The 14,065-nt window shown below is 42.1% G+C and overlaps 1 protein-coding gene across 3 annotated transcripts in view; it reads right to left on the reverse strand.

Moving 5' to 3' along the window:
- Window positions 1-1,471: 1,471 nt before the first annotated feature.
- The window catches only part of FOXK1 (forkhead box K1), a 56,694-nt gene continuing 44,100 nt past the window's right edge, over window positions 1,472-14,065 (reverse strand). The window contains exons 8-9 of one of the 3 annotated variants that reach the window (XM_054842653.1): window positions 13,440-13,667; window positions 1,472-11,164 (exon numbers count right to left, since the gene is read on the reverse strand). In XM_054842653.1, coding sequence (XP_054698628.1) covers window positions 10,944-11,164; window positions 13,440-13,667 — 449 coding nt within the window. In that variant the 3' untranslated portion in view covers window positions 1,472-10,943. The remainder of the gene's footprint in view (window positions 11,165-13,439; window positions 13,668-14,065) is intronic. The other 2 variants (XM_054842654.1, XM_054842655.1) reach the window with 2 other exon arrangements.

Consider the following 14,065-nt stretch of genomic DNA (forward strand, 5'->3'; position numbering starts at 1 on the left):
TGGAAGATGGCTGGTCCTAGCCCTGGGAAAATGGGCCGGGTCCTGCCCGCAGAGAGGAGGGGAGAAGGGGTAACGGCAACGTCCTCTCTAGTGGCTGCTCATTGATTATTTCGAGATGATATTGCTATTATTCTCCACCTCAGGAGCCCGAGGTGAAGCTTGGCTCCGAGGCCATCCCACATAGCATGAAGGAGAGCAGCTCTCAGGACTCTGACCGACAGGAAACATCACTGCACGGCAGGGACAGGGCAGAGGTTGGGTTTTTAAGAGCATGACAGTAGAAGGTGGCATTAGCCTTTCCTGGGACCTATTCAAAACCAATGCTTTCTGAAAAGGGCAGGAGATGTGAAAAACAGCTGCTCAGCTGGTGGCCTTCAGAGCTTCCAAAAGGAGAAAAAGGCAGTAACATTTCCCCAATAGATACATCTCCTCCCCACTGCTCATAAGCCGGAAGCTCTTTGGGCCACACTGCACATCACCCCGTGGGGAGAAGACGCCCAGGGAAGAAGCTCAGCGCTTTGCCCTTTGGTACTTGTCTGCCCTCTGCCCCCTGGCACTGAAGCTCATTAACAGTGTGCCTTGGTGATTAGCCAGCAGAGCTCAGCTCCCTCTTGCCTTCCACAGATGCAGCATCATCCCAGCCATTAACAGTCAGAGCTAATTGCAGGCAGCAGGCTGAGAGGGCAAGCAGAGTCAGATTTTCCCCCCGCACATCATATCCTCTGGCTGTGGCAGAAGCCATGCCAGACATGACAATTTTGAAAAAGATGCAACCCCCCCCCCCCCAAAAAAAAAGGCAGCTCTGGTTGAGTATCTTTGCTAGGCTGTGTACAATTTTTTGTTTTTAACATTAGTCAGTCAAATATGGATACTTTACATCAAGTGGGATCTTAAAAAGGATATTCCTATTCCATTGTGGAGCTCGGAATAACTTTTAGTCAAAACAAACCCTGAACTTAAATTGTAACTGTTAGAAGGGAGGAAAAATCTAACTATAAGGTAGGTGAAAAATAAGTATTTTCTGACCTCATGCTTAAATGAAACAATTATAAATTAGAGACAGAAATACACAGAAGTAGTTTATCTTTCAAAAATAACAATGTTTCACTTCATGACAAAATGAAAGCTAGAGCTGGAGGAATAGTTTATAATCCCCAGGGGAAGCATCACAGATCTCAAACTCACACACGTACTTATGTTCACACTGGTGCAAGCGAAGAGCTTCCCAAATAACTGACAAGGGATCAAAAGTAGAATCTCTGATCACTGAAACAGTGCAAGGTGTCCAGACACGTACTTCCCTCCTACAGCATTTAACGAAGATAACAAAAGGAAAGAGTGATAAAACCCTGAGTCCCCTCACATACCAGCAGTTCATCGTGAGAAGGGGCAGGCTCTACAACACAAACTGCTGTACGACACTGGAAGCATCCAAGTCTGTCACTCAAAAGCAGCAAAAAATTTCAGGGCATTTTCTCTTTCATATATAATTTTATTTCTGGTTATAGAAACAAATGCTAAGAGGAGAAGCAACATTCCCCAACCACATACATCAAATTAAGGTAACAGAACAGAACAGTTAAAATAAATGAAAAAAAATAGTAGAAATTTTAAACTTTGTTATAGCTTTAAAATATTAACGTTCTTGATACATTAGAAATCACATTCAGATCTCAAATTACTTAAAAAATGTATGGCTCCATATTAAAAAAAAACCAAACCCACTGTATCCCATTTGATGTGGAAATGCAGGTCCTGCTCCTCAGATGCTCATCTTTGCCGTGTCCTCTGGTGAGCAGCCGCCTCCTCAGCGTGACCAGGCCACTGTCCCACCCCTCCCGGGAGCCACGGTCTGCCCGCACAGTTAAACATCTCAGAGGAGCAGTGCTGCAACATGGCCAGATCAGAATGATGAACTTCACATCCTCTGCCCCAGAAGGAGCTTTCCCCCTTGGGATACACACCTGCTTTTTAAAAAGCACTGATAATGAAAACAAGTCACAAAAAAATACTTTTGATATCAGCTGTAAAAAAAACCCAAAAAACCAAAACATCTGGCTGGAGGTGTCTTGTACAGGCAACACCAGGAACTGAAATGCAAGCATGGCTTTAGTTCCCCCACCCATCCCCATCCTTAAATTAAGTGCCAAATCTAGGTGTAAAGGGTAAGGCTCCCCCAGATCTCTGTAGCAAAACACTTCTGTCAAGCCACTGAGGTATTTCAGGTCCTCATCTCGCTGCAGCCTTCCCCTAAGGACTCAGGGGGAATGCATATATGCAGAACAAGGGGAGATTCAGATTTTCCTAAATTGTTGTGGGTTTTTTTTTTTTTTAAAGCAAATACTCAGAGTTGGATCTGAATTTCCAGCTTTACCATACATTGCTGACATACATTTTTTGATTTATCCCTAAACAGCTTTTAACAATCTTGTGGATAACAGTCCTTTGGATAGCTATAGAGGTTGGCTCGCAGGCTGGACAAGGCCAGTCTCATCATGGTACAAACAACACGTTCAGAACCCAGGACAATATACTGTCTCGTAAGATTTTTTGTATTTTTAAGCCATTCTGTTTTCCCTATCAGCATATTTGAATGAGATTTTTTCATTGTCTGTTTTCTTTTCCAATAAAACAAAAAGATCTTACAAACAACAATACTCTGGTTCCCTCCCTCTACTTCAAGCCCACTTGGGGGAAAGAAAAAAACGCACAAAGCGAGTTTAGGTTTACAGCAATTCATTTGCTACAGATCCAACTTGCCCACTTAGCAGCCTGTCCACCCCCAAAGAGCGGCATATAAATCAGCAGAACATCAGGATGTTCTGCACCAGACTTTTAGCAGCAAGGCAGTGAAACAGAAGGAAATCTCACTTTTTCTGCTCCATTAAAATCTCATTTTTCTTCAGTGAACAGACATTTCTCCTCAACATTGCCCTTAGCTTTAGGAACTAAAGCTCTGTTTCAGACTGCTTTAAGTGAAACTGAGGTGGGATAGAAGCAGGACTGAAAGGTCTGGATCATGGCAAAGGTGCCAGGGACTAGGATACGGGGTGCATTGCTTAACTCAGTGGCAGACAAAGCAGTTACCCAATACTAGGGGAGGTCTGGTTTTCACGAGGGCTGGTTTCTGCTGAGGAGGAAAGCTGTTTCCTTTCACTGCTCCTATTCTGGTTACTCTTCTTACCACCAATCCTGTCCTCCCTTAAGTATCAAAGCCCGAACACCAGACAGTAAGCAGACACTGCGGTGAAGCATTCACTCAGGTCCTTTCAGATAAAGGAATTTCTGGAAGAGCTCTTAGCATTAGGAAGCCAAGTGTCACCTGCTTTTTAAGAATAATTCTCAAAAGGCCCAAGTAGGTCAAAACACATGTCTCTGAATATAGTGATCTTTGTGGATCTAAACTACAACTGAAATTTGACCAGTTAAGTAAAATTTACTCCCTGTGAATGGGACATCAGAAAAAGCCTTTTACACATTTGTTTTTAAGGGGATATATACACCTCACACCCCATGAAGAGATAGAAGTATCTTAAAAGGAGAATAATCTTACCACAGAGGAAAAGAAACTATTCCATAGTGCCCCAGTGTTAGCTTAGCCACCTGACAGACAGGGAGGAACCCCTCAACCTTACAGCATCCTCATGGACCCTCCATTAATTTCCTCTGTTAGAAATAAGGTCCCATTACTTACAGAGCAGAATCTGTAAAGAGCTCCCTGATACCACATCTAGAGATAATTTGAGGTGAGAAAAGATTCCAGCTTTCATTAGTGCCGTGTGGGGGATGTTCTTGCCAGAAAAGCAGCACAGACTGGGCTTGCTGAAAGCATGACAAAGCTAGAAGCAGGGCTCCTACGCAAGGAGGATGCAAGTACCAAGTCATCTCTTCTGCTCTGCGAGAGGAATGAAAGCAATCATTGAAGTAAAACTGCTTCTACCGGCTGCCCACATTTGTTACAAATACAGGTACATCAATCTTTTAGAATCAGTGCCTGGTGCAGGAATTTACCAATGTATTGTATAAAAGTCTGTGTAAAGTACCATTTAAGAGAAAGAAATAGTCATGGACCATTTATATATCTATACACACACACACTCACACATACACACACATTAATAAATATAAATTTTATGCTTACACAGATCTAATTTAATATTCTCTGAAAAAAATATTTAAAGGGTTTCTTCCTTAGCTGCCACCTATGAATTGTCAATGGTTTCTTCTATCTTGAGAGCGAAGGGGTACAACTACCCTCAGGCTCTAAAACTTAAAGTGACACATAAGGAAAGGACCAGCCATACATTCTGAAAGGTTTTAATTCAGTGTTGGTAAATTGAAAAGGTGTCAAAAGAGTTTTCTGAACATATAAATACAAAGGTTAAAAGTTGATTAAAAATTTGGAATTTAAATATAGTGCTCCAAGAAAACCAAGTATTTTTCAAAATGTCTTGCTCAGGCCAAAGTAAAATGCTTACTGCTGTATTACTGCCCTGTGAAAGACAACCTAACAGAGAAAGCCCACCATCACAGCTAGGTATTTTCCACCAATTATTATATACATACATATATCCACAGCTGTGTGCACAAACACATGTGCTGTCCTGCAAATAATCCACCTAACAGAGATGCTGATCTAACTAATCACAAATAGCCACAGGCAGCCGCAGAGAGAGGCGCCCCAGCACAAAGTCACAGCTACGTTTTGATCAGGTCCAGATCAAAGTGCAAGAAGGATCACATCCCACTCCCATCAGTTCCAGCAATCCAGATGACCTTGTAGTGTAACTGTTTTCTGCAGCACAGCTGGCTCTATCGTAAGCTACACTTTCCAACACTAGTGTATGCTATAGTAGTAGCAGCTTTCACATAATTTTTCCACGCAGAAGGAAATGGAGTTACATGACTGAACATTCTGTTGTATAACTGCAACCTAACACAGATTCTCACCAGATGCAGACCTTGAAGCAATAGCATTAAATTAGGAGCTGCATTAAAGGACTCTGGAGTTGACAAAACCAGCTACAAATAGAGGGCAAAACAACTGTGATGGGGAGCAGAAATAGGAGCTGCCCGAGAGACCAGCAGGCAAGGGAAGATTTTTTGATTGATCATTTGCTGCAGGATGGCATTTGCAAACTCAAAAGCTCAGTGTGCAGCAAGGGCAAAACTATGAAGCTAGTCATGTTCCTTTGGAGGTTCATTCCTAATGCCCAAGTCCAACTTACTAGCAGCAGGACTAAAAAACCTGAAAGATTTTTGCATCAAGGTAAAAACTCAAGGTAAATTTCACATTGGGTTGAAACTATCATCTGAAAAGGTAAAGCACAGATATTTTTAGAAGTAATCAGGATCCTTCTACACTGCCTCCTGTTCAAAGAGGCTACAAGACCCAATCTGCCACTCTTCCTTGGAAGAGGGGGACAAGATTGTTGCATACATATGAATGTAATCCAGAGTATTTCTAGTTCACTTTGCTACTCTAGTTTCTTACACTATACTCAGAGCAGCTGAAGGTGAGCCAGCAGAACGTCTTGCAGCAAGAGACCAAACAGGTACTGGGCTGTACTTGTAAAAGTGTAGCCAGCAGGCCAAGGAAAGTGATTCTTCTTCTATTCCATCCAGCAGTTGTCAGATCATATCTGGAGTATGTTGCGTTCAGTTGTGGGCTCCCCAGCACAAGACAGACCTGCAGCAATGCCACCTGATGCCCTGGGGGCTTGAGTATACAATGTACAAGAAGAGACCAAGACAACTAGGTTGGGACAGCCTTAAGAGAAGGAAGCAAATAGGGAAAACAAACTTACTGGTGTCTTCAACTACCTATTTGGAAGATGCAGAGAAGAGCGAGCTTCTCTCTAGGCTCTTCTCAAAGGTGTGATATGATAGGACAAGAGGAAAGGAACACATGCAGCTGCTTGAGAAATACTTCTTAGATAGCTGAGAAAAAGTTTTCACCTCATGGGTGGTCAGAGAGGAACCTCCGTCTCTGGAGACACTCAAACCTCAGCTGGACAAGGTCACAGCAACATGATCTACTTGGACCTGCTCTCAGCAGGAGGTTATAGCAGAGATCTCCAACAGTTTCTTCCAACTCAAGTTATTCTGTATTTCTACACAGCTACAACTGGTCAACAACAAAGAACAAATAGAGATGTGATCTTCCCTAATACCGCAGTTTTATGTGATCTGTTTATCAGTGATAAACTATAATTTGTAAGTCATAGTTTAAGCCTCAGAAAAAGATGGACCAACCAACCAGTTGGAATTTAATCCTTAGATGCAATAAGCTTGAAGAAATGGCTTTTGATCCTCTATGGAAAGGTACAGAACTGTTGCTAGACTAAATCCTTGTCATCCAAGATCCCCAAGCCTAGGTATAGCAGGCAAATGTTTCTTTTTGCCCTACATTTTGACATTCATTTACACGCTAGCACGCTATTAGAGGGATACCAAGTATCTCACTGGGAAACTCCCTTGCTAACAGAGATGAAAAGGTCTAACATCAATTTAACATCTCCAGCAGTCAGCAAAAAGCATTCCACACCACACTGTATGAAAGCTCAGGTCAGACGCTCTCACTTGCTTAGATATAGGTCCCTAACCCTCTATGCTTCAAGTTTTATTTTGCTGCTGGTATTTCCCTACTAAAAAAAGGGGAAGAAACATGGAAGTTAACTCTGAATGACAGTTCTAAGTCAGTACACAAGACAGATGTCTAAAACATGCAAACCCAAGTTCGCTCCCCCCAAAACCTGAAGCCAGACCATGACATTGATTGCAGAAGCACTGTAAAGGCTTCAGCTGTTATTCAACTGTTTCTTTCCTCTTACAAAGCTTTAATATGTCTCTCAAAACACACTCCCAAACTAGGTGTGCCCAACAGTAACATGGCTAAAACACAGCATGAAAATTAAATACAGGGTGACCAAATTGACCTTTCTCAACCTGCTCTGGAGCTCCATGTATCCCACAGGTATTTTCATCTTTGAGTCCTTGGGCAGGGCTTAATGCACGGTGCTGCTCCTGTCAGTGGATAAAATGACTGGACATGCTACAGGGAACAGCCTTAATGGTATGGGGGAGGGAGGAATATGGGAGGAAAAAAGGAGTTGAAAAGAATATATGAGCTAATCATGAACTTCAATTCTGTGCTCAGTACTGTGTTGTGTTATCACTAAATCAGATTAAATTGATCTTTCTGTAAAAAGCTTTCTGTATCACAAGAGCCAAGGTCAAGACAAAACAATAACTAAGGAATTCCAGTGGAATAAACCCAAGGACAACTGTATTCAGCTTTTGCAAACTGAGGCAACAAAAGTTGCTATAAACTGACTGCAAAAGTAAAATTAGTCTTTGTTGTTGCCTAAGATAAAAAAATCATCAATACCGAATGGTGAAGAGTAAATTCACACATTAAGAACTCTGTTTTAAAATTTTCCCAGGTCTAAGTTATAGCAGGTTAAATATTTAACATGCCTTGACCTTTGTTATACAGACAGCAGAAGATGCAGTGAAGCCTCCTACTCCTCTTCCCCTCAAGCCTCCTTCAGTTAATATAATTAACTAGGGACAGGAGATGCAACTTTTTAGACAATAACAAGTTAGATGATCCATTTAAAATAATCCAAGTACTGCACATAACCATTAAGGTAAACATTTTCTTTCTAGTTGAAGACTTAATTCTACCATCACATTAATTTTCATTCCTCTCCAGTGCTCAAAACTGAAAGCCTGGGGAATCAGGACTGATACATAGTCATGCTGTCTTCCAGACTGAGCAATGTACTGAAAGAATTAATCTGAGGCCTGAAACAAGATGTCCCCATCTCATGTGTTCCAGATGAGCACATTTTTCCACAGCTCTCAACAGTATTTAGTAAGAACTGTCATTTTACCTAGTATCAGCCAATGATATAAGCAATGTATAGGCAAACCTACAAAAAAAATTTCAAGTGGCATGGCTGCTTCCTACAGTAGCAGGGGGATACAGCAGACTGATAAAGCAAAAATCTCCTGATAGGATGAACTGACAAGTTCTGGACACCTCAAGCAGAATGGGTGAGCAGACCAAAGATATTTGCTTATCCTCAACTCACATTTTAACCAGCAGGCATTGAGAACCACAAAAGGAAGAGGGAGAAAGCATTATACTGTTCTAGATACCGAGGAGGCAGATCTATACATGCAACCTGAGGATGGACTCTTCAAGAGGTATCTATAAAGCAGCAGCTGGTGTATGAAAACACAGTCATTCAGCTGATGTATTTCTATGGTGCTAGACTAGTTTACAGAAGTTTAGGGCCCAATTATTTAGACTTACCAAGAAAAAAGCAGCTATAAAGAAAAATCCACAAAACACTGGCAGCTTCACATGCTGAACAGCATTCTGCTGGTTGCTCATCTTGCCCTGACTCACCCGATGTACTGGAAACCTAAAGACTCCTCTGCTTCAGGAAAGCTCCCTAGCCTCAGGGCTGTTTCAGAGGCGTGCCTGTATCTAAACCACCAGTCACCCAAAAGTAAGGATTAATCACAGATAAATTATGCTGCACTCTCATTTGTGCTTTTTGCCTTGAAGTCCATTTTATTGAATTCTGGCTTTGAAAAGGCTACAGAAAACAGAACTAATCCATGAGCTTTTCTGCTATGCCGCACCTAGCCTTCCTAACAGGAAAAGTGACAGCTGGAGGCTGGCCTGCTTCAATTACTTCATGGTCTGTAACAATCCTCCTTCACAAAAATCATTTCAAAGTACTAAAACCCAATCTAATAACTTGTCACTAAAGGCACACACCTAAATTATGAAAGCCTAGCTGAAGATAAATGAACTGTCCTGAATACTTTGTGTGCCTCTAACTGCAGAATGTAACCACAAATCACGAGACCAGGAAATTCTTTCCTTTTTTCAGAAATATTTCTCACAAAACAATTGGCTTGAGAATAAAACATGGCTGGGTTTTATTCAAGTGGTGGGACTTGGCTATTGAACAGGATTTAGCAAAGAGAAAGGAAACTTAGAAGGGAACAAATGATGCCAGCTGTTACCTTGCGCATTTCCCCCACTCCCCAAATTCCAGTAGACATTGAATGGTTGTGCCTTGCCCCCTAATCCCCACAGACATACTGGCAATATCATTTACTGCGCATCAGGGAAATCTTTTTGCAACATGTTTATGCAGTGGGCTTGACTCTCTGCTCTGCAATAGCATTGTCACACTGTACAAGACAGCAACCTGACAATAAATCAGTACAGATAGGGGGATAACCTACCAAAGGCATATCCAATCTCTCATGTCGTTTGCCATTGCCAAAGCCATAACATTTTCTAAATTAAAAGATCTCTGCTGTGCTGCCAGAAGACATGTTAGCCAAGGGGATCGCAAACAGGCATAAACTCAAAGGGGTTAGCTAGAGGCTACGCAGGGGTTGATTTCTTTGCCAGTTGTCTCACACACCCACTGCTCCACATGGCTGAGGTGACTCAAATCTGCTAAGTAAGATGTACTTAAAGTACTTTACTAAAAAGTAAGATGTACTTGTAGTACATGAAGAGCCTGGAATATAGTTTGAATACAAGTTTCCTCCTACTGGCCCACCCAAATGGTCCTCAAGGGAGGAGGGATGGGAGAGGGAGCTAGGCAATGTAAGGAAACCTCCAAATTCCTTTTGGAAAAACATGTTTAAGGCCTCCAGTGACTTTTGCCACATTGAATTAAAAGGCTTCTTTTTGCCTTGGTCTCTACACCCTTACAGAATTATATTAAACACCGTATGAACTTGTTGCCTCTCACCCCAGCTCTCAACTCCCCTCTCAGAAGAATAACACAGGAGCTTTGCTGTGAGCCATGGCAGAGGGTCAGTGACAGACTCCTACCCAGCCCTGGCCTCCAGACCATCTAGTTGAGGACCACACTGCCAACAGGAGGTGAAGGCAAACTGCTTTAATGCAGAAGACCAACCAGTATTTTTTCAAGTTCAGAGACAGTGGCAACGTCTTCACCTACAGTGCTATTTTTAACAAAAACCTGATGCTCCAGCACAGGATGCGATCAAATGCACACAGAACCTTTTGGAGACACCCTTCCCCATGTGATCCTCAGTCATCAAGATACTTTGGCTGTTGTCCAGAGCAAGTGATGAATAATTGTAAGAAATCATTGAAGGTACAAAACCCTTTGTTTTTAATATCTTTACAGGAACCAAATTAATACAGTTCCTCTGTCATCTTATTCTCCCTCAGAGGGAATGGAGAGAAATTGCATCTGGAAATCCAGGCGGTTGAGCCCTGTAACTCTTCCTCCTGAATCTCCACATAAATAAACATTCGTTCGCATTCAGAATTTTTCTGTTTTAAAAAACAGAATAATTTGCCTTTTTCTTTAAGCTTGGTACCATGTTACTTTAATGCTGTTGTTGTGAGATACTGCACCCATCTTTCAGCATTTGATTGCCTTAGGTGGCCTTTTTAAAATGGTCCTATGGTTCAAAGCTCCAAAAAGCACAGTATTAAGGCATAGAAAATGAGTTTTCTTTCCAGGGAGCAGACTGTATTTGTGTTACATTCCTTTAGATGCTGAACTGCAAATCCCATCCCCTTGGAGCCAAAAGGGGAAAAGACAGTTAAAAATATCCCAGCAGTCATACAATCAGTTGTCTGTATTTTTCTGAATCTTTTTAAAAAAAAAAAGAAAAATATCCCATAGGTAAAGACAGAACAGAGTTCCAGATATGGGTTCTTGGGAGGGGTTTTCCATTCTTTTTGGCACCCTGTGATTCTAACAGCTGTTGACCTCCCATTTAAAAATCTCACTTTAAAAAGAGCTCTTTATCCGCTATGTTTTGAGCTGTTACAGTTGTGGTTTGTTTTCTTTGAAAGCTGCTTTAGGGCTTCTGCCATCCCATGCCCACCCCGCATCACTCCAGCTCCTCCCACCGGTTCTTCATTCACTGGTTGCTTGTCCTTGTGGCACTGTAGATGTGATGACTCCAGTTTGGGCTGGGACTGCTCCACTGGACTCTTCTATCCGGGGTCTTTTGACTTCAGGTTCACTGGAAGAGGCTGCTGCTGTCTCTTCGGTCCCTGTCTCACATACCCGGCTGACTACAACAGGAGTGGACGAGCTGGCCTGGGCTGCAAGAAGCTGCAATGGATTTGTAAGAGCTGGACAGTAGAACAAGAGAGAGAAAGAGAATTAATGTGATTAAGTACCACAAGTGTTTGCTATTCCAGAAAACAAGAAAAAACACCACAGTCAAATGCAATAGCTGGCACATATTCAAGTGCTCTTTTCAAGTCCATTTTGTAAGGCTTGCTAGCCTTGTCTCTTCTCCCTCTCCACCCACAATCTCAGCTTTGTGCAAGTTTACCAAACTGGTAATAACCCCTTTCATGGGAGAACTTTTTTTCCTATCCATTGTCAAACAAGGCATTGCCAGCTAAGCCTTCATCTCCAGAAGGGGAGGATCAATCTTCTGTTAAAATTACAGCACACCACCTCTTTGATAGGTCACTCTCTGGCCACCTACAATCAGAACTTCTTGGAAGCTACGACATCTGTGTGCTGTGCCTTCAGTTTAGGGGGCTCTCTTTAGCCCTGCTTGGTCAGTAAGAACAGCCAGTCTGTTAGGAAACTAGATTACAATCCAAATACTGAGTGTACTGCCATCTCACTTGTAAAAGGGGCAGGAAAAGAAAGAGCTTACCCCAGACAACCAAATGCATTCCCATCAGAACCGGGATCAGAACATACAAATTTCTGGTTCCCAATCTTGTATTCCAGTACTGACAAAAGCTCCCACCCTCCCATTAATAAAAGTGGTGAGAAAAAAAGACAATTTAAGTAGCAACCCTAAGTAAAAATGTCTACAATTTCTAGTTCCAGACAGGAGAATGTGCTTACACACTGACTTTGGCACACAACACTGCTTGGAAAACAAAACACATGCAGTTTTTGGACTCTGCATCAATTGGAGAGGCAGCCAAAGGGGACTCAGGAGACAGCACATCCTCTGACCTCCAGACTGATTTGCAAAGCATGGAATGACAGAACATTAGTGATGTGTTCACTACTAAGTGCATCAAAAAAGGAGCCCTAGGATAAATAAACAAAGTGAACAGAACAAAGGCCCTCAGCGCCCAGCAACTTCTACCAAGGCATGGGAAGGAGGCTGTAGAGTATCAAGAGAATGAAGGGGAAAAAAATAGGGCAAGGACAAGGGCAGTCACCAATTACAGTTCAGAAACTTACAGAAAACCTAAACCATGCAGCTGAAGAGAAGTTAACTTTATACAGACAAGAGTCAAGAGACTCGGCTCCGTTTTGTCAACCACTTACAAAACAAACCTCAGATGCAACCGGAATACTTTCCAGTTTGATGAGAGAAATTTTGGTGAGATTAGAATATCTTAACATAAAAATGTTGAATAAAAACCTGTCTGATTCTACATTAGACAAACACTACTGCTGGGTAGCAGCAACTCCACCTATCTATTTAATATCTTAACATCCTAAGATATTAAATAAAATCTTGCATAAAAACCTTATCGCTATCATTTTTTCACTGCTCCCATAAGGTTCTTGCAATTCAAGTGCAAACCAGGTGACACTGAATAGTTGTGGCAGAAAATTCTATAGAAACATTCCTACTTCACTTCATGGAAGCCATCAAAATCCTACCAGTGCCCTTCATTTTAAATTCCCCTGTAAGTACCTGCCTGGGACAGTGGAGGTGCTTAGCGTCTCATTGAAAAGGGCTGTAAGAAACCTGGATATTACCATTCCCAGTCATCATCCTTAACTGGACAAAACCTGAGGTGCTGAGCAAGCAATAAGAGGAGGCTGCCAAGACATAACTAGTATGAGATTTTACAAATCAGGCTTGACAAATGACTAGAACACATCCTGTACATAAAAATCCTACATTCACTCACCTGATGAAATAAATCTCATTTCTCTCAGGCTCTAAGACCTTAAGATGGGAAAGTATGTTATTTTCTTAATACTCTATGGAGTCATATTTCACAAGATCTAAAGAGCACCATGGAAATTTTATTATTTGGCATGCTGAAAGCAAAGGCTGTTTGTCAGAAGAAAACAGATGAAAACAGGCCCTATACAAGAATCACTAACACTTTCAACAAGTAACCCTCAAAAGGTAGAGAGTGTAAGCAGTAATAAATGAATAGCCAAGGACAAAAGAAAGACACTGGACTTTTCAGAAGCAGTGGTAGATAGCAAAAAAACTTTTCCACTAGAGAAAGGGAGTAGAGGTGGACAGAAGGATATCAACTACCTACACTTACAGCCATAGAAGTTGAAGAATTGATAACCTTTGGAATTACACACATGGAATAACTTGCATAGCTAAGAAGAGAAAACCTAACTGCTAAGCTCAGAGAGCAATCAAGAACAGAAAGCAATGGAAACAGAGCCTACCATAAGCACTGCCGGTGATGCTGTTGGTGGGGACAGCATGTTTCCCGTTCTGGGTGACTGCCCGCACAGGGAGCTGATGCTGTCCAATGGTCACTGGTGCTGCCTGCTGAAGGATCGTGACTGTCTGTCCTGGAACACCCTGTGCCATTTGACTGGCAACTGTCTGAATAACACGGCTTGCTGTAGGTATTGTGGCAAACGCGATCGTTGGCTTTTCATCCATGCCTGCTTAAGAGTAGAACAGAGAATCATTTACCACCCTGGCTTAGGAGCTGTTTTTTTCTCATTAACATTTTAGCAGTGATACATAGCCTAGGCTTACAAATGTGAAAATACCTCAGCAGCACAAAGTCACTTGCCTTTGACGTGTCCTACAAGGTTTACAGAGTGGGAAGGGAAAGCATTGCTTCTCAGGCTGAGGCACTTTGGTCACAAAAGTAACATATTTGGGCTTCAAGGAGCTGAGAATATTCCTAGAGGCTTAATACTGTGAGAAGTGCCCAGAACTCTTTAGGCAGGATCAGGCTCTACACACATACTTTCTGCAGGCTGATTCACAGTGTAGTCAGCTCTGAGAAGGCGATGGTTCATTCACTCTGCTCATTAGGGGAAGAACACTACAATCA

Source organism: Grus americana, chromosome 15 (assembly GCF_028858705.1).
Source record: "Grus americana isolate bGruAme1 chromosome 15, bGruAme1.mat, whole genome shotgun sequence".
NCBI lineage: Eukaryota > Metazoa > Chordata > Aves > Gruiformes > Gruidae > Grus > Grus americana.